We start from the raw sequence: 21,927 nt of genomic DNA on the forward strand, positions 1-21,927 counted from the left end.
ATATGGAAACACAAGCTGGAACTTAAAACAGGTCATACTTAAAGATCCAAGGAACTTGAATGGAGACATCAGTAGACTGTGATAGGAGCCTGCATTGGCAAAGGAGTAGTTCTCAAGCTTTACCTATACAGGAACCTTAATTGAAGCAAAATCCTGTGTAGCAATCATGGCAACATCAGCACTGAGGTGTGACACCTAGTCTGAGGCTTAGGGTGTTTTCACACCTGATAATCCGATAGTCTCAGTTCAATTGGGGACCAACGTTGCAATATTTGTTCTATTTTCAGCTGTTGAGGTTCTCTTACACACCACCCTGTGTCAAGCAAACTGTTGTAGTGCCCTACCAAGAAATACTAAAGGTAATGGCACAAAACCCTCTGAAGAAGACACTGATGCAACTTCCTCCTTCACAAAAGAAAACAAAATTGAGTGGTGTGAGACTTTAGAGGTTTTAGGATTTCTCTTTTGTCTTTGGCAAAAGATCACAAGCCAAAAGATCAGGTGTGTTTGTCTTTGTTGTATTTAATCAGAATGTCCTGCACTATAGTACGCTTCCTGCTATGGTCTGCTTGGCATCCACATAAGCATTCAAACCTCACATGAGTTTGCTTTAACTAAACCAAGACCAAGGTTTTTAGGCAGACCAGAGTTTCCTTTTTTGATTCATGTGAAGTTTGTTTCACACTTCACCAAACAAAAGCAGACTTTCTAGGCAAACTAACTAGAATTCAATTATAGTGGACTAAACAGGCTTGGTGTGAATACACCCATAGAATGGCCCAGGTGCCATTCTATGGGAAACAAACTACAGTTTGTGGTCTGTTTGTGAGGTAGCCATAGCAGCTGATTGTTGAGGCCTCCTCCTGTGTCTTCTGAATCAAATCAGGCTGAATTGTGTTAAATGCACTGGAGAAATCAAAGAGCATGATCCTCTCAGAGCTGCCTGCTTTGTCTACATGACAGTTGTCAAAATACCTGATATTCAACAGGTCCCCTCAGCCCCCCTTAATTAAAAGAATTAACCGTAACATAGTACCTCAATGCAATTAAGGAGTAAGTGTTCAGCTATTTTGGTGTATGTGTGCGTGTGCATGTGTGTGTTTTGTGACTTCTGTGATTATAAGGTATTTGTTACTATTTCAAATGATAAACATTCTCTCTAATTGTCAATATAATCATTCTAAAAACAGATTACAATTGACTGTAAGTCATAACTTTGAGACAACCATTTAACCACATAACAGTCATATTCAATCAATTTTGAAATTTTGTCCAGATGAATCGTGTTTGTCAGATTAGTACCTTCTTAAAATAATATTTAAGCAACTATTAAGCATATGTTCCACTAAGCCCACATTTCTGCTTCTTCTGAAATAAACAAACTTTTCAGTAATATTTTAATTTACTTAATTAGCATGTATATCAACAAAAATTGACTCAAAGTTGGGTTTGGCAATAGGGTAACAAAAAATAGCTAATAACTCACTGAACAAAGCATAAAAGTTGGCTAAATTTTAGATGAGCCAGTTGCTTACGCCCAGTTAAGGAACTTTCTGAATGTTTTTTCCCCTCTCAGACTGAGAACATTGCATGAGTCATTTCATAGATGACACTATTTGAAAAGTCAGGAAAACCAAAACTTCACAGGACTGGACAGCACTGACTTAGAGGTAACATTGCTAAGAAAAGTAGGTGGTGGAGACAAAGAGGCAACAGGGGAGAGAGGGGAGTGATTGAACTATTTTTGGCTGAAATCAGGGAGTAATTATTTACCTGTAAGAATTGGCAAGGGTCCTGCTGCTGACTGCCCTTAGATTTGACTAGAGCTCTATCTAGGTTTAGGTTACCGGATCCTGCGCTGGTTCGTAGCTGGTTGTGGCTGCTGTTGGTGTAGACCTCTCGGGCCCTGCTCACCGTTAGGCTTGATGACCATGCCCCTTTCTTCTCAACAGGCCCGTCCACAAGACCCAGTGGCAGCAAGGGGCCACTTCCTCCACCGATACAGCCATCGCTCTTATTGCTGTTACCACTAATTGGTATACATGCAGGTGAAGCAGTATATTTCACATCGCTGTTGCTCCGAGAGGCTTTGAGTGCAGAGTGGTGGTGAGTGTGGCCATGGCGTGCATGGGTGTGTGCATGCTCGTTAACTGTCCCATAGGGATCCATGATGAAGTACTGTTGGGACTGCGAGGAGGAGAGATTTGGGAGGGGAGTCTGGGGATACTTATCGGGGTTGTTGCCAGGGCACTGGCCTGTTGTCATAGGTGAGGGGGAAATAGAGAGGGAGGGTGAGGGTGGAGGTTGGTGATGATGAGGGTGGTAAAGACACAGCTCCCGTTCCAGGTTGTCATCTGAGCTCCAGTATCCAGACCCCGGAGCAGATGCTGAGCCATGAAGCTGGGGATGGTGATGGTGGTGGTAGCTTCGATGTTTGGGCTCTGCTGATCGACAACGCTCACGGCTCTTGCTGCGCTTCCGGTGGCGCACTGCCCCAGGAGGAGCCGCACCCTCTGGGCTGGCTCTTGAACCACCACCACAGTTACCTCCTCCACCACCACCATACACACTCCCATTAGTTGGCCCTTTTGATGACTGAGTGTGTTGGGGCCCCTCCAATGAATGTGATTTTGTAAAGAGTTTCTGGACTGAGTGGACCAGATGGCGAATTCGCCCAGGACTGTCATTGTTGTCATTGGCTCCTATGCCCCCAGCGTGGGACAACACTCCTCGTTTGTACTGCAGTGTGTGGTAGCCATCTCTGGAAAATATCGGCTGTTGCTCATACGGGTCTGCAAAATTTACTGGTACCCAAGACTGAGATTTACCCCCATACCCTCCTCCCCCTCCTCCTCCCCTTCCTCCTCCACCTACATATGGCACCATGGCCATACACTCATCCTTTACCTCAGGATGGTGAGCTGAGGAGGTGGAGTGACACCTCCGTGGGAAGGTTCCATATGGGACAATGCTGTTGCTTTCAGAAGGGTATGGAACACGCTGAGCATTGTAATAGGGCAACTCAGATGGGTGTGGCATAGGAATGGGCAACGGCATATCCATTTGGCCGAACAAATATGGCTTACGGTCAACATGGTGACCCAATGGATCGTATGATGGCTCATAGGAGACCATATGATGGTGGCTCCGGCTACTGGACAGACCTTTCATGACAGGGTAAAAATGAATGGAGAGAGGGATGAATGGATGAAAGATGCCAGGCCTGTGATCAGAGAATGGCTGCAGAGAAGTGTCCCTGGGAGGAGAGGTGAAGACTCTAAAAAACAAGAATAAGAAGGAAAATACAGCATCAGTTAATGGTTGGACATTCATAATGTTCGTTTAGTTTCTATTTAAAGAGCCAGTTAATTACAAACAATATTCATCTTTGTGTTGAAAGAAAGTTATATTCATATGATCTTTAAAATCTTGACACTTTGAGCTTTTACCATGCTAAGAACCAGATTTAAGAGGACACACGTTTTTGCAATCAACATTTTTCAGTTTGACCAAGAGAAATGCTCTTGTATCAAGGCATTCTGTAGAAGAGCAATATATTTGTTAGAATTAAAGAATACTAGAAGTTATTTTCACTTTTCAGGCATTTTCTGACATTTCTAAGAATTTGATAAAAGCAAAGCCAGTCAAACCCACAAGATTTAGTCTGCAACTCAGACCTAAAGCTTTCCTCTATCAGAACTAAGGAAACTAAGAACAGCTCATATAAAACACTGGTTTTAGGGTATTTTAAACACACTGAGCTCCTCATTCCAAGCAAAATTTCTTTGAAATAATCCAGAACATTGAAGACAGGCTTGAATCAGGTAGGATGACAGATTAGAATTTGCCAGAAGGTTGCTTGAAAGGTTAGACCAAGCAATGCTCTCCATCACACTTCAAACTTTAACCACCATGTCAAATCCATTACTTTATGACAGTGCAATTAGAATAACATGCAATAAGGAATGTATGCTAGGTGTCAAACTACACCAAGCAACATTTCAATATAAAAGACAAAATTATCACAATCCCTACTGTCAAGCACAGCCAAAGGTTTAAGATTTTTCTGAAGAACCACCTAAAAGTCAAGCATGAACGTATTCTAAGGGATTCTTGGGTCAAATATGAGGTAATTTGGTACTCAAAGCTAAAATGGGTTATTCAATAGAACAACAAATCATACCAGCAGATATGTTAAAATGTTTGAAAAAGATAAGACTTGAAATGGTCCAAAGTCCTGGTATAGACTTAATGGATATACTCTGTTAGGACTCTAAAAGAACTTTGTATTCCTTAAAAAAAAACTACATTGAATTTTGTCTCTAAATGTTTGCCTAATTTTCCTTCTATGCCCCCTGAACAGCCCTGGGAAAAGATTGTTGCATACAATCCACTTCAGAAAGGTACGACTTCTAAGATTTATAGTTTTATTCTAAAGCTAAGAGTGAATTCTAGCGTCAAAATTAAAAATACATGGGAAAAGGAGCTGGGAATCCAGCTGACCCAGGATAACTGGGAGGACGTAATTGATAGAATCCGATCTTCCTCTTCCTGTGCTCGTCTTAGTTTGATCCAATTTAAAGTTATACATAGGATCCATTTCTCTAAATCTAGGCTTTCTCAGATTTACCCGGATGTGGTAGATATATGTGATAAATGCAAAGGCTCCCCATGCAATCTTGGCCACATGTTCTTTCTTTGTCCCAAATTATTTTTGGTCCAATTACTTCACAATTATGTCCTCTGTTCTGTGTGTAAATTTGCAACCTTGTCCATTGGTCGCCATATTCGGTATCCTCAACCCCACTTCAGTGCTAAGTTCTGCTCAATTGGAAGTTGTAGCTTTTACATCATTGTTGGCCAGACGTACTTTACTGCTACACTGGAAGTCTGAAAAATGTCCTTCGATATCCCTCTGGGTTAGAGACATGATGTTTTTTTTTAAGCTTGAGAAAATCAAATACACCCTTCGAGGGTCTACACAGAAGTTTTACCAAAAATGGCAATGTTTTCTTTCTTATTTTTCCAACTTGAGGGCTTTGCCCGACTGAAGGTGCCTGTAGCTGAATATTGATTTGGTTATAAAAATGGGTAGTCATATCGGATTAATGACATATTTATTTGTTTATTTTCTCTTCTATCAGGTTGACGTTGAGCTGAGATGGGGGGGGAATGTTGGTTTTCTTTTTTGGTTGGAGGGTTGGAGGAGGGTTGGGTGGGGAGCTGAAACTGTTGGATCGTAATTTCGGAACTTTTATTTCTGTACAATGCCTCTATTATTGTACTGTGTATCGATCATCATGTGTTCAAAATGAGAGGTATTGTGTGTATATGTGTATGTAAGTTCATATATACATGTATGTGTTTTTTTTTTTTGTTCCTTCTTTCGGCTCTAATAAAAATTCTAAAAATAAAAAAAACCTACATTTTCATTCCTCCTTCAGCACTGACTGTCCCAAAACTGCAATGTCAGCCTTAGCCTCTGTTGTTTCTTTTTTTTTAACTCATGACAAAATGAAGCACAGTACAACAGATCCGTGGAAGCAAACAATTTATTTGTGCTATTGTCTATCCAGCAGAACATGTTCACTGCGAGATGGATGTGACCTAACCTCTCTTTTTTCATTTACACTGACTCTACCTTGTTTATTAGCTTAAAGGTTCACTGTAGAATTTATTCAGCTTATTGTGAACATTATGCCCTGGATTGTTGTGTTGGCGTGCTGTAGGAAAACATGTCTTCTTAAAGGGGAAACTCACCCCAAATCAATGGTTTTAGCTGGTAAACTGTCTAAATAGGTTATTTTGGAACAAACTTCCAGAAAACTGTAAAACAGCTGAAACACTGGGTGCTTTTAAATCTCAACTTAAAACCCATCTGTTTAGAGTTGCTTATGGCTAAATTAGGGTTAAAGTGCAGGTTTTGATGTCTTCCATGTTTTTATGTCTTTAATGTTTTTAATTTCTTCTTCTTTCTTTTCGACGTTTTAATGATGTAATGTTTTTTGTTTTTTTTGTTTTTATTTTTATTTTGTTTTTTTTATTTATTTATTTTATTTTATTTATTTATTTTTTTAATCTCTCTCTTTCTCACTGATTATTTCTGTTTTATTTTAATTATGTAAAGCACTTTGAAATGCCTTGCTGCTGAAATGTGCTATACAAATAAAATTTCATTTTGATTTTTTTTTTTTTTTGATTTAGCGTTCTATTTCTGTGCAAATTTTGACATTTTAGAGCAATTTTTTTAGTTCAGCGTTATTTCTGCCAAAAATTGTCTCATTACTGGCCTCTTAGGTCAAATTGTTCTTAGGTAGTTGAGGTTGCAGCAGTACGGCTTGGTACAACTTCGTCACTTCGGGTATAAAAGCAAAATGTTCCACCCAACCCTCACTTCTTTACCCCTGCCTGCCCGGTTGCAAGTCAGGAGTTGTTGCAAGCATTGCGATGGAACCTGGGGAGCACTGATGAACAGCTTTACTCAGCATTAGCAAATGTGTGACTTGCGTGAATGGGTCTACTCTGCTCTGACTATTGGTGAAGGTATGGTTTTGAACAGAAGACTCTGTGAGACTGACTGCACTGCTGCTCGCTCAGGACAGACAGGTTGCAGACGAGCTGCAGAGAGTTGTCCCAATAAAAGTCTCCAACAAAACAGGAAAAGAGTTGCTAGATTTATCACTAATTGTTTTGAAAAAAGTCACTAGCAGAGTCTGAAAAATCGATAAACATAGTGACTAAGTGGATAAGTTGACAACAGTACTTTCCATGGTCCTCTCCTTCTCCTCTCCTCACTCCACGCCATCCATTTGCTGGAATTTTAAAAAATTTGCCAGGGGTGGGGTTTAGCTTTCAGAGGGGGGTTAGTTAACTTTAAAAGAGATTATATATATATATAAGATTATTTTTAATAGAGAAAGTTTTTAGATGTCAAGTGTGTCATTGTGTATGCTCCATACAAGACTATCAATGTTTGCCTTGCATGTTGTGGTATGAGTGTGTCCTTACATATTCCTACTTGGGCCAAGATACAACTGCATTACACATTGTGACAGCACCACTGGTAGAAATGCTTCTAACAACCTCAAGTAACAGCCAGTGTGCTGAAAATACATACACACGCACCCACACATAACTCAACCCTACAAAACACAGTTGATACAGTTTGGAAAGTGGTTCAGTAGATGCTAATGTCATTTCTGATAGTTTTTTAGCAACAACTAGATAATTTCAAAAAAGTTGAATAACAAAAATGCTAAGAAAAGTAAAAGAGAAGCCACTGTCAAGCAGTGGACAGAAACAAGCTGCACAAGATTATATAGGAGTAAAAAAGAGAATGGAGACTGACAGCTGAATCTCCCCACCAGTGTTTTTCCACCACCCCCTTGTGCATTTTCAGAGCCATATGTGCCAGGCATGCTGAGTTGATGCTGTGTGTGTAGGCAGAAGGAGAAATGAAAATAGGGTTGAGATCAAGTTATTTTAGGCTAAATGGAAGCTATCAAACAAAAGCCTTTGAGTCAGTCTCCGAGGGTGGATACCAGAACTAGATGCAGACAGAATACTCAGTGTGTGGATCATGTTCTACATGTGGATTTTATAGAACATGATCCACAGTGTGAAACTGCATAACTGTTCTGTGTTTTCTATATTTTATATATCTGATCATTTTCTGTCTTAGCAGGTCCCAAAAACAGAAACAAGAGGGTTTCCAGCCATAGTTGCGTGGCTCAAGGTAGTTAAGGACTTAGTGTTTCCCAACCCTGGTCCTCACCTCAGCTGATTTCAATTATTTAACAACCATTTGTTGAAGTGCAATTATCAGAATCAGGAGAATAAACCAGGGAGACATCTAAAACATGTAGGGCAGTGTGCCTTGAGGACCAGGGTTGGAAAACACTGACTTAGAGCGATGTTAAGGTTTCCAACTCCACACACACCAAGTTGGGCCCAGGATTCCCTGGCTTTCAATGATCAGAAACAATGTGGAACAGCGCCAATGAGATCTGGGTCTGCTTTCAGTGGAAAAGGCTTGGAACAGTATCCTGAACCTTTTTCATGTTCAGTTTCCAGACTTTTTAGTTAGTTACTTATAAATATTCACAATCAAATTATGGCAAAAAATTTTATAGCAAAAACGGTTTCCATCAGGAACCAGAAACTGGGAGGAGGGACACATTTTGATTCTGATTTAATCTCATAGACTCTGTTCTTCCATGGTCAATAGACTGTTGTTCTGACAGTCAAAGAGGAGTCAAAAAAGTTTACAGATCTATGCCCGTTTTCCTAAATAAAATGTAATACTAATGGCATATTATCATTTTTAAGTTTGTGTACACACATTTTTGGAAATATGGTAATGTAAGATAACTTTGAACAACATAATAACCATCACCTGCCAATAAAATTGTGTGTTTAACACGAGTGAAGAAACTTTTAATGGTATGTTATGATATAGAACTATCAGAGCAAAAAATTTACATGAATCAATATTGATTTCTTAACTTTGATTCAATGTAAAATCAACACAAACATACATATAGATCCACATTCAGATGATGGTTGAATCATTATTGATATATTGTCAGTTATGGTTGAAGCCCTAAGGTTGATTCAACATATAAGTCACCGACCACTTTCAATATAATTTCAATGTCAAGCTTCAACGTGGATCCAATGTTTCGTCCCTTATTTGACTCTACAGACTGACACTGCTGTCACGGTTGCCTAGAAACAGACACTACCAGATATCAGTGTCTCTCCATTATGGTACACAACATTTTATGATTGATTCAATTTCTTATTGTGCTTTTAGTGGGCTATTATGGTTTCATTATTTGCTTAAGATGTTGAATTTGGATTATATGTTTTTTCAAATGATAGTATCAGCCGAAAATTATATAAATGAGTATTTAAATAAGTAAATATTGTGAAGAGAAACTGTTTATTTGTCAGATATTACAAAATTTTGTTGGGGATATCTGAATAGGAATAATGTTGATATCTTTAATAAATACATTGTTCAGTTGTCAATATTATTTCACTATTATTAATTTAATTTATACATTTTATTAAGAATTAAGGGAAAAGAGGACTTCCGGTTTGGCGATGTAGAAGGAGGAAGCAGGGTGAAGGAGTTCCCGGCCATCTTTCTTTAAATTACTTTAAAACCGGAGTTATACACTTCTATCAAGCACTGGACCGACAGAAGCATTGTTTCTGTTCAGCAGCAAGGCACTTTGAAATGCCTTGCTGCTGAAATGTGCTATACAAATAAAATTTGATTTGATTTTGATTTGATTTTTTGATTTTCAACCAGGCGAACGAATAGTCTAGCTAGCATTAATGGCAGCGGCTTCCTCCGACACTGAACCACCTGGCGAATGTAAATGCGGAGATCCTGTTTTCATGTCCCAACTGGACACAGAACTATCTCAGCAGTCGAACAACTTTAAAGAGGATGTAGCCACATTAATTCAAGAGTCGATTCGGCCTCTCCAAGTGTCGGTGAACGGACTGCGGAACGAAGTTGGCTCTTTTCAGGGCCGCCTTGTAGCAGTGGAAAGCCTGGCAGGCGATAACTTTCAACTAGGGTTGCCACCTTTCAGAAATCAAAATAAGGGATCCCCACCACGAGACGCCCACCCCTACTCTCATGGGATGGGACGTCCGCTGCAGTGATAGACATTATTCTATGGCAGTGTTTTTGGTCTTGTACTGACTAAATGATCATAACACCTGATTTAATATTCAAAATGTGTCCTCAGAGAGCCAAAAGTATAAAATTTATGTGAACATTCTGATATTTTACAGAAAATTACCAAAAATATTTATACATATAAGCAGTTAGATATGGAGGCTGGTTCTAGACTAGCGGTTCTCAACGTGGGCGGTACCGCCCCCCAGGGGGCGTTCAGAGGACGGCAGGGGGCGCTGGCGGACATTTTTACAAAAGGGGGGCGCTGGGATGCCTTTGGGGGGCGTTTGGTCGAAGGTAAACTTTACACCTTAAATGCAAACAATGCCAGTTTAGACTTTGAGCAACTTGGTAAAACTGTATTGTGTAACATTAAATCATGCTTGGCTGCAACTGTATCGATGGCAGCTCTTCTTCTATTCAGTGTTTGTAGCTTCTGTTAGCTTCTTGGCGCAGCTCCTCTCTTGCTACTGGTAGCTAAAATCACGATACCCTCACTGAGTATCCCTCTGAAAAATGAACCCATTTAAATCAAGAAATCAAGAAATCCCTCCATGGCTGATACCACGATAGAGAGCGTTCATTTTATAGCGTTAACACGGTGCTGTAAGTGGTCCGGTATGAAACGGGGTGATAGAACAACACAGCACTTTTACATTTCAATAATCAGAATGCAGAAATTGTCTCCGTTGTTTTAAAAGGATTATGTCGTCTGCCTTTCCCCATCGACACGCTTCCCGACCGCTCTGCACCTTAGGGGCTTAAAAAAAAAAGAAGTTCACATTGCGCAAAACTCTGAAACAGGAGAAACGGGACGTAAAACAGAGAGACAAACTAGATGTGAATTATGGCATAAAAACAGAGAATCCGACGCTGAACAGTGAAAAATCAACATATGATGTGAAACACATTATGTGTTGATTAGGTGGTGCAGCAGGTGATGAGATTACTGATGATGAGCGTCAATACACAATAAAATCAATTTAGCAACAGGAAAGAAACTAAAGTGGACATAGCAATAAGCCAAGAGAGGATAATAATAATCAAATGAAACTAAATGGAAATGAATGTAGTTACAGTTCCATCCATGTTTTAATGCTGCAGAGCTCAGTCGTTTTGCAAATAGTTCAAAGTTTAAACTGGCATGTTGTTCATCTTTTATCTGGTCATTTTGTGGAAGATTTAACAACTAGAAAATGGCAGAGAATAATATTGTTTCCACTCTGATTGGCTGCTGTTAGGCCTACAGATTTTAACTTGAATGTACATTACATTTTTCTTAGACGCCTGTGAAAATAATTTCTATTCCTATGGCTTTTTTGGTCTCTGGGAAATAATTTTTGATGATAAATACAGAAACAAGCATAAAAATCAAAACATCTACAATAGTGATAGTAATATTAATGATAAAATAATGGTCAGTGCAAAGTAGCCTACAAATTCTTTGGTGGGGGGCGGTGAGGGACCTGGATAAAGGCTGGGGGGGCGCTGGGCTGAAAATGGTTGAGAAACACTGATCTAGACCAAATTCACCACAAGGGCCAGGATAGTCAGTGTTTTTTCATGGAAACACTTAAAAAAGAATGAAACAAACACATAAAAACAGAGCAATATTTCATCACTTGATCTAATAAGTGAGCCAAAGAGCCACTTGTGTCTCCAGAGATCCAAGTTGCCGATCCTGATCTATCAGATGGAAAGTCTGGTCCTATACAGCAGATAAAAGTGCAGCACTATAATTTTTAATTCATTGTTAAAGTAAAATTGTGAAGGTTAAAAAAAAATCCACCACTGAGTATTAACATAAGACATTTATCTAGTAGAACTTCTTTGGTACGCCGTTGGCCTCCGTATAGATCCACCCCTGGGCTGCAGGTCTGTGTCCAACATTAATAATACTTTAAATGACAACTGTACAATGAATTCATAAAATATCAACATTTCAAAATAAAACATACAGAAAGCCTTACCAAACCTTTTAAAGTAGGAAATATTTATGTATTTGTATGATGTGTTCTTTAAATGACCATTTGTATTATTTTGCCTGATATTATTATACATTAAGCAAATAAACAAAACAGTATCGTCGACTAAAAGCACAAACAAAAAGTCTATAAGAAACTTAATCACAGCAAAATGTTCTGTACCATATCACCCTCAGGAGATGATTGAGGGATGGAGAGATGCTGATGTCTGGTTCGTTAGGATCTAACGGGTCTGCAGTTCCTCTCCGGATCCATTCATACAGCAGCACACTGCGCCATGACTGACATTTTTTTTTAATTGCCTGTATTCATCCTCACTAACATTACTCAGTTGGGGATTTGAGTCTTCCCTCTCTCTTCTGTATCTTTATGAGAGATTTTACTTCTAAGGACATGGAATCGGGTCGAGGATGTTGTTAAAAGACCCGGGTTGACAGCAGCTCACCGGGGCTGCGTAGTGTCCGTCTCTAGGCAACAGTAACAACAGCGTCTGTCTGTAGCATTCTGGGGTCCGGTGTAGCTCCCGCCACGAGAATTTAGCTGACCTTAATATTTCCTGTGTTTTACTTTGGTCAGTATTGTTACACTTAGTGTTGATATGTGTGTGATAGGCGAGTCTATCGGACATTTATTGAAATATGGAACAAATCGTGTCCTGTATCGGTTCAATACGGGACGCAACGCAACATTTAACAGCCAAATACGGGACAATTCCGTGTTTTACGGGACGGGTGGCAACCCTAGAAATACATCCATACATCTGTGAGTATGTTTGCGCCATGTATGCATGTACACGAATATGCCCCTTATTATTATTATTATTATTATTATTATTATTATTATTATCTTTTTATTTTGTTGCTATTATTACTATTATTGTTATTCTTATCACTTTTTTTGTTGTTGCTTTGACTGCCACCTACTTAGGGTTGGGTTCAAAGCTTCCTTTTTCATTCATACAACTGATTTGTGTTGTTTTTTCTACTTCATTTTTTCTCACAAGTTTGAACATTGTGGTTAAGAAACCATGTACTTGCCAGGTGGGACTGTTGGGCTGGGATAATGTAAGAGGGGAGGCCTCAGCAGTTTGCTTTACTAGTTGGAATGTAAAGGGCATGAGAGGACCAGTGAAACAGGCAAAAAAAAAATTGCCCACCTTAAAAGACTAAACAGAAATACCATTTCTACAGAAAACCCATTTGGTCTCTGCAGACCATATAAAACTTAAAAAGCCTTGGGTAGAAAAAGTTTACCATTCACAATTTAATACAAAAGCAAGAGGAACAGCAATATTAATACATAAAAACATACAGTTTACTTCAAGCAAGTCCATATCAGACCCATAGGGCCGATATGTTATAGTACCATACCATACCATACCATACCATACCATACCATACCATACCATACCATACCATACCAAACCAAACCAACTTTATTTATAAAGCACTTTAAAACAACCACAGCTGATACAAAGTGCTGTACATTAAAACACAACATAACAATTAAAAAACAACTCTTACAGTGTAAAAACAAACAAACATACAATTTAAAACTAGATCCCACTGGAGTTGAAAGCCAAGTAAAATAGATGGGTTTTAAGACGAGCTTTAAAAGTGGACAATGAAGGTATCTGGTATCTGGTTCCCTATATAATATTCAAGTTACACTTGCTTGCATATATGCTTCCAATTGGGATGACCCCACTTTCGTATCCAGGTTAATCTCTGCTCTACCTAACATGAATTCTCTCACCGTTTGATATTGGGTGGTGACATAAACTGTGTAATGGATCCGACACTAGACAGATCCAGCTCTAGATTGACATCTCCATCAAAGATGGCTCAGGCCTTGGGAGTATTCATGAAGGAGGTGGGCTGCATAGATTCTTGGCGCTTTTTGTTTCCAGATAATAGGGAGTTTTCTTTTTTTTCACATGTCCACCAGTCATATCCAAGGATTTATTGTTTTTTTATAGACAAAACTCTGCTACCCTTTGTCAAGAAGAGTGAATATTCTGCTATCATAGAGTCTGATCATTCACCAGTAATATTGGACTTAGCCAACTCAGCGCCCCATCTGGAGATTTGACTCAACTTTGTTAGCAGATGACAACTTTTGTGAATCAATGTCTACTGTCATAGATCATTTTTTGCTTGAAAACAAATCAGACTCTGTGTCACCCTCCGTCCTGTGGGAAACATTAAAAGTGGTAATTAGAGGTGAAATAATATCTTACACTGCAACACGTAACAAAATTAGAAAAGTTGGCTGTCCCCGTGTGGCCTTGGAAGGGCTGCATATCTCTAATCTCCTCGAAGATATGTAAACATAATGCTCCTTCCCACCTCACCCCCTCCTGTTTCCATGGAGCTGCCTTGATAACAAACACCTCTGTTGGACTATGCCAAGGACCACAGCCACCTGGCTTCATGGCTGTTTGACGTCACTGCTTCACTCATGTCTTTGTTTTGCCCCTTTGTTTTGTCTGAATGTTGCCATCTGCCCTAATGTGTCCTTACCTCTTTTCCTTTGGTTTGTTATTTTTGTTTGTATTTCCTTTTAACTCATGTAAAGCACTTTGAATTGCCTTGTTGCTGAAAATGTGCTATATAAATAAAATTACCTTATAAAAAAATCTCATCTAAGTTAGCACCTCTTTTACTTGAAATGTTTAACCACGCACTGGATCAAGGAACCTTGCCACAGACCCTTACAGAAACTAACATTACACTTTTACTAAAACATGGTAAAAATCCAACAGCATGTGCTTCCTACAAGCCCATATCACTCCTAAATGGAGACGTTAAAATCTTAGCTAAACTTCTGGCTATGAGACTGGATGCAGCCATGACAGATACTGGGTTCGTGAGAGGTCGTCACTCTTTTTCTAATATACGCAGGCTTATTGGTGTTGTTCATGCTCCTGAAGCTGAGATCCCTGAAGTTGTGGTCTCCTTCGATGCGGAGAAGGCATTTGGCTGGGTTGAGTGGCCCTACTTATTTACAGTATTGGCTAGGTTTGGTTTTGGGCCCAAATTCACATCATGGGTACAACTGTTAAATACATCACCTAATTCAAGTATAATCACTAACAGAACAAGGTCTAAGTCAGTGTTTCTCAACCTTTTTTGGGCCAGCGCCCCCCCAGCCTTTATCCAGGTCCCTCACCGCCCCCCAACAAAGAATTTGCAGGCTACTTTGCACTGACTATTATTTTATCATTAATATTACTATCACTATTGTAGATGTTTTGATTTTTATACTTGTTTCTGAATTTATCATCAAAAATAATTTCCCAGAGTACAAAAAAGTCATGGCAATAGAAATTATTTTCACAGGCGTCTAAGAAAAATGCAATGAACATTCAACTTAAAATTTGTAGGCCTAACAGCAGCCAATCAGAGTGGAAAAAATATTCTTATTTTGTGCCATTTTCTAGTTGTTAAATCTTCCACAAAATGACCAGATAAAAGATGAACAACATGCCAGTTTAAACTATTTGATCTATTTGCAAAACGACTGAGCTGCAACATTAAAACATGGATAGAACTGTAACTACATTAATCATAACTCTTCTTCTCTTCAGTGTTTGTCAGTTTCTGGTGGTGCAGCTCTGTGCTGCCTTCAGGAGAATGGGACATCAGAGCATCATCCATAAAACTTCACCCACATGGCATTTATTGGTCAAACCAGAGCTTTCAGTGGAAAAACAAAAGTTCCAGGTCCTTTTAATGCCATACAAATATGAGACAGAAACATGGATTATATCTTTATATAGACCTGTCTATTGATTATAGATTAATAGTTTTACTGGACAGAAATGACAAAGAACAAATCTGGTTCTTAATCAAATCCTAATGAGTCAAATTCAAAGAGTCATGGAGTCATCAGCCTCATGACATTAACACTGACATGAAAAATAATATTGAAGAAATAAATATATCAAATCTAATTAAAAACATAAATAAATTATAAGTTATTTACTGTTATGGTCTGTAAGATAAGGGGCTGCACAGTGGCGCAGTTGGTAGAGCTGTTGCCTTGCAGCAAGAAGGTTCTGGGTTCGATTCCCAGCCTGGGGTCTTTCTGCATGGAGTTTGCATGTTCTCCCTGTGCATGCATGGGTTTTCTTCAGGTACTCCAGTTTCCTCCCACAGTCCAAAAACATGACTGTCAGGTTAATTGGCCTCTCCAAATTGCCCCTAGGTATGAGTGTGTGTGTGCATGATTGTGTGTCCTGTGTGTCTCTGTGTTGCCCTGCGACAGACTGGCGACCTGTCCAGGGTGTACCCTGCCTCTCGCCCGAAACATTGGCTGGAGATGGGCACCAGCACCCCTCCCAACCCCACTGAGGGAAAAAGGGTGCAAGAAAATGGATGGATGGATGGTCTGTAAGATATATTTATTCTCAGTACTAGATATGGTCTCAACAAACCCATGACACTTCAACAATATTATTTTACCTTTTATCTGGAAATAGTGTCTGTATATTCTTGCCATACAGTCTCTGTATTAATTATTGCTCTAAAGGTCTTGCCATACCAGTTTATTCCTCTGTATTTACTTTAGTTTCTTAGTTTATTCTTGCATTTTGTTCTTCATTCATATCCATTTAGTTTCATTTGATTATTATTATCCTCTCTTGGTTTATTGCTATGTCCACTTTAGTTTCTTTCCTCTTGCTAGATTTATTTGATCATTTACTGACCATCAGTAATTTTCACTCATCACCTGCTGCTCCGTCTAATCATCATGTGTTTCACATCATGTGTTGATTTTTTCACTGTTCAGCATCAGATTCTCTGTTTCTATTCACATATAGTTCGTCTCTCTGTTTTATGTCCCGTTTCTCCTGTTTCAGAGTTTTGCTCAATGAGCTAGTCTTGTTTTTTAAGCCCCTAAGGTGCAGGGCGGTCGGGAAGCGTATCGATGGGGAAAAGGCAGACTGACATAAACCTTTTAAAAAACTGAAAAAATTTCTGCATTCTGATTATTGAAATGTAAAAGTGCTGTGTTGTTCTATCACCCCGTTTCATACCGGACCACTTACAGCACCGTGTTAACGCTATAAAATGAACGCTCTCTATCGTGGTATCAGCCATGGAGAGATTTCTTGATTTCTTGATTTAAATGGGTTCATTTTTCAGAGGGATACTCAGTGAGGTTATTGTGATTTTAGCTACCAGTAGCAGGAGAACGGAGCTGCGCCAAGAAGCTAACAGAAGCTACAAACACTGAATAGAAGAAGAGCTGCCATCGATACAGTTGCAGCCAAGCATGATTTAATGTTACACAATACAGTTTTACCAAGTTGCTCAAAGTCTAAACTGGTATTGTTGTTCATTTAAGGTATAAAGTTTACCTTCGACCAAACGCCCCCCAAAGGCATCCCAGCGCCCCCCTTTTGTAAAAATGTCCGCCAGCGCCCCGTGCCGTCCTCTGAACGCCCCCTTTGGAGCGGTACCGCTCACATTGAGATCCGCTAGTCTAGGCCCTTTTCTTTATCCAGGGCTACCTGGCAGGGTTGCCCTCTCCGTCCGCTCTTCTTTGTTTTAGCTATTGAGCCACTTTCAATTATGCTTAAGACTTCACAGGACTTTAAGGTATTTATAGAGTACAACTGGAACATCTCCTGTCCTTATACGCAGACAACTTATTACTCTACATCTCAGACCCAGTATCATCTATCCCCAACAGTGTGAGCTTGCTAAACCTTTTTGGTAAATTTTCAGGATATAAGTTGAACTTCCTAAAGAATGAATGTTTCTCCCAAAGTCATTTTTCAGACTTATTGATAAACAGCTGTCCTCGTTCATGTGGAGTAATAAACACCCCACAATCAGTAGGTGTTTCCTTCAGAGACAAAGGGAAGAGGGGGGTGGGGGGTTGGCTCTACCTAACCTGTTGTATTATTACTGGGCAGCAAACCCACAAAAAGTAGTCTGTTTGCTCCAACAACCGGATGTTGACAGGTACCAATTAGTACTGTATGCATGGAGGCCATCATCATTCCCTGCATTAGTTATCTCAAAGCTCCCTCTCTCTCCTAAGCAACATTCTTGCTGCCCAATTGTAATCTCCACCCTAAAAATATGGTCACAATTTAGACAACACTTCAATATGACAAACATCTCTATCTACAGTCCCATATGTGATAACCATGTTTTCCTGCCATCCATATTAGATCCTGTCTTTGCCGAATGGCAGAGAGCAGGCTTAAGTAAATTTAGTGACCTTTATATAGATGGTATTTTCACGATGCCATTTCCTCTAAATTTAGTTTACAGCGTTCCTCCCTATTCCGATATCTCCAGATTCAAGACTTTGTTCGTATCATCAGTCCTTTCTTTCCCAATTTACCCACAAAGGGAGGAATGGACATCATTTTGCAAACCCCTACACATTGTAGAGGTCTCATCTCCAAAATTTATAATAGCATCTCATCACTCAATGCAGTAAAGCTTAATGAGATCAGAGCAGAATTGTCAGAAGAACTTGGAATACACATCTCTGATGAGGCTTGGAATCACACAAAACGTAAAGTAAATGGGTCAACATCATGCGCTCGACTTGGACTAATTCAGTTCAAGGTCCTTCATAGGATTCATTACAGCAGACCCAAACTCAAGGATTTATTCTACAGTCAGTGAAGCCTGTGCTCATTGCCATACAGCTAGGGCAAATTTAACTCAAATGTTCTGGTCCTGTAACAAACTGCGTAACTTCTGGTCTACAATTTTTCAGATCCTATCTGAAACTTTTGAAATAGGTATCCAACCCAGTGCCGAATTGGCAATATTTGGAGTTAAAGGGGAGGGTATATCATTAACACATGATTTTAAAAAATGTACTGTTTTTTTTCAACTCTCCTCGCCCGAAGAAGAATACTATTAGCATGGAAATCAGAACACCCACCCAAGGCTTCTTTCTGGTTGAAATATCTGACCCTGTTCCTTAAGTTAGAGAAGATCAAATTTTGTGTTAGATGTTCGATCCAAAAATTTTATAAAACTTGGGCCCCTCTATTATTTTATTTTGAGAGCCTGGGTGCCGTCCCTCGAGCCTGAGGGCCATGCAGAAGCTGGCTCTGCTGTGTGTGTGCCTGTGCCCCTGGGCCCGCGGCCTCAATGGTTCCTTGTGGTTCTGGCTACTGACGGTGATCGTCAACCTGTGCAGTTTTAAATGTCCATATCCTGACTTTGTTTGTGTACCCATGGTTGTATGGACGCCTGTTTGCATGTTGTCCACGTCTTTGAGTTGTCTCCTGGGTTTTTCATGTTTGTGGTCTTTCAGCTGTATATTTTTTCTCTCTCTCTTTTTTATTGTTCTTATTTATTTAGTATTTTTGTTATTATTGTTTTCAGCAGGAGGGTGGGGATAGATGGGGAGAGGTAGGGGGAACAAGAAAAAACAAATAAACATCTGCCATGTTTGCTTTGTCCCTGTGATCAACGGCCTGTTGTTGATGGATGTTTAGAAACAGCCTCTGAATCCAACTCATTTGTATAAATATTTTGGTATTAGTCTAATACCAGAATTTGCACAGAATTTAAAATATTGAATGATGTCTTATAATCTGTTACTGTGTACTTGAGTAGATTTTTTTTTACCAAATGCATTTTATACTTGCTTATTTAAGCTTAATCTACTTCTATTTAACATGTTGAAGTTATAATACTTTGACTGGAGTACAGTTTTTTGGTACTCTAACCCAGATTGGTGTATAAATAATTGCACTATTGTTTTTTTGTGTTTACAAAAAACAGCCATAAAATAATGTGTACCTCTTCTGTGGGCACCTCACCGTGGGGGGCGTCCCTTATTTTCATTTCTGAAAGGTGACAACCCTAATTACTACAGTAATAGGAAAAAAGATCCTGCTAGGATCCTGGGTTATTTGAGTTGTATTAGGTTTGTTTTATTCTGTATTCCCTTGCTTCTTTTGATCAGATCAAACTTGTTTCTGATTAACTTTATTTCAGTTTTCTCTATTTTTTGTGTCTAGTTATTCTTTTATGTTGTACTTCATTTCCCTCGCTGTGCCTCTTTCTTCCCTCTGACTCTCCTCAGCCTGCTGTCTGCTCCCTCCCATCACACCTGCAACCCGTCAGTCAATTAGCCCGCTCCATTGTTCCAGCACTCACACAACCCGTATTTATTCACTTCTCTCTCATTCTTCCTCACTGGTTCCTCTTGTTAAATCATGTTCTTTGTCATCCTTTTTCCTTGGATTTGTGGTTTTTGTTCTTATGTGACTTCCTTATTTCCCTGTGATTTTTGCATATTTTTGCCTATCTTTCTTTTATTAAATCTTCTATACTATTGTATGTCTCGGTCTGTTGCATTTGGATCCATCATCAAACACACAACATGATATTCCATTCACTTTCAACAGATTTTCTTGCCTGAACGGGGTATAAGTTGTTCTTTTTCTGTCCTGTCCTTTTCTTTCCTTTTCCTTTGTTTAGTTCTAAATCATTTATAGTCATTCCTTTTCTCTTTTAATAATTCACTCAGACACAACAAAGCCTACTCAGCATCATGTCACTGTCTGCATACAGCAAGTTTCTTTTGCCTAATCAGCAGAGTGACAACAGCATTGTTCCTAAGACCAGTGTGCCTCACTTACATACTAATTTTGCGACGTTACTACTGCTGCTGAGTCAGGGGCATATCAATGCCAGTCAGATTGGAGTCTCATTCCATATTTTTCATTGCCAGATTGTTAATCAGACTAAAACTTTTCTGGATTAGGTCAGTTACTATTATTTCATTTTGCTAAGTGCCAGAAGAAAAAAAAAATCTTTAGATCTTTAAAATAAACGTTTGCATAAGTGTCATGAGTACAATTGCATTTTAAACTGTCTGATTTGGATCAAACAGCTTGAGAAGATTTTATAAATTTTTAACATTAACATGCTAGAATTTTGGCCTGTTCCTCCTGACTGGAGTTCTGAGTCAGGTTTGTATGTCTTGCACCTTTCAGGTTCGTCCATAGATTTCGAATAGGATTGAGCAGGGCCAGCCCAAGCCTCCATGGGGCCCTAAGCGAAATTTGGTTTTGGGGCCCTCTAGTTCTGCTAACATTGTGGACTGGCTTCAATCAGCAGTTCGATCATTAGATCATTCACACACCTGCTATAAACGTATCGCATCTCTGGCAATGCTGTTTACATTATTTACATGTATAATATAGGACACATATTTATTGGCCAACTGATTTATTGATCAATTGATTTCTTGGTACCAATTTCCTTAATTTTGGGGGATTGTGATTGGCCGATACTTACATCTGAAGCCCATCTTATCCCCTAGTCTTATCTTTGTCAGCAAAGGTTTATAAATCAGCCTCTGTCCTCTTCGGCTCCACAGTGAGATGGTTGACTGACAGACTGGACCACCAGGTCAGTTAACAACATTCACCCCACTGTTACCAACTCAGTGACTTTCTTGCTATATTTAGTGACATTTCAGACAAAAAAAATTCATATCAGCCAAAATCAAAATCGGCAGGTCAGGCTTTTTAAAGACCGATAACCAAGAATCGGCCAGAAAACTGCAATCCGTGCAGCCCTACACACATATTCATGACATTCTTTGATTAAATAAATTTCTCTTAAGCGTTATTCCAATAGCTAAAAATTAAATTTATACCATGGGAGTCTTTCTCCCCTGGAATGTGGACCGGTACCAGTACCGGGTTGATTCTGAGTCTTCAAATAATTTTAATAGAAGTTTTGGTAACACTTTATTTGAAGGGGTGTGAATAAGACTGGCATGACACTGTCATAAACATGACATAACACCTGTCATGAACGTGAGTAAGTCTTCATGAATGACCGTTGTCATAAAGTGTCATTCGGTAAATCATCACACATTGCTAATACAAAGTTGACATACAAAGTCAGTCTTAACTTTGTAAGTCAGTTTCCCATAACTTAGAAGTTGATGTAAAAATAATGTTTGTTTTGGCCACAAAATGATTATGCTCAGCAGCAAACAGCATATCCCCAACTACAGCACAGAGTAGCTAATCAATGTAGCAGGTATGTAACCTGATGTAAAAACATTTTGCTAGACAATGTCAAACATTGAGAAGTTTTAATTATTGTCCTTATTATCCTACAGGTTCTAAAAGCAGAATGTGAGTAGTATGTGAGGCAGACATCCTGTCTACTTTTAAGACCAGGCTTAAAACTTTCCTGTCTGATAAGGTTGATAGTTAAACTGTCTTAGGTTATC

General features: G+C 39.2%; 1 protein-coding gene across 8 annotated transcripts in view; it reads right to left on the bottom strand.

The window, feature by feature from the left end:
* Positions 1-21,927, bottom strand: part of dlgap1a (discs, large (Drosophila) homolog-associated protein 1a) — a 149,250-nt gene that overhangs the window by 95,830 nt on the left and 31,493 nt on the right. For 4 of the 8 annotated variants that reach the window (XR_014084399.1, XM_081598755.1, XM_081598754.1 and 1 more), the window contains exon 1: positions 1,774-2,899. Coding sequence is in view for 7 of the 8 variants with exons in the window: in XM_081598755.1 (XP_081454881.1) it covers positions 1,774-2,892 (1,119 nt within the window). In the remaining variant the exon portion in view is untranslated. Of the gene's footprint in view, positions 1-1,773; positions 3,278-21,927 lie in introns of those variants that run through there. The other 4 variants (XM_008433540.3, XM_081598751.1, XM_081598756.1 and 1 more) reach the window with 3 other exon arrangements.

This window comes from Poecilia reticulata, chromosome 17 (genome assembly GCF_904066995.2).
Source record: "Poecilia reticulata chromosome 17, P_reticulata-male-v2, whole genome shotgun sequence".
NCBI lineage: Eukaryota > Metazoa > Chordata > Actinopteri > Cyprinodontiformes > Poeciliidae > Poecilia > Poecilia reticulata.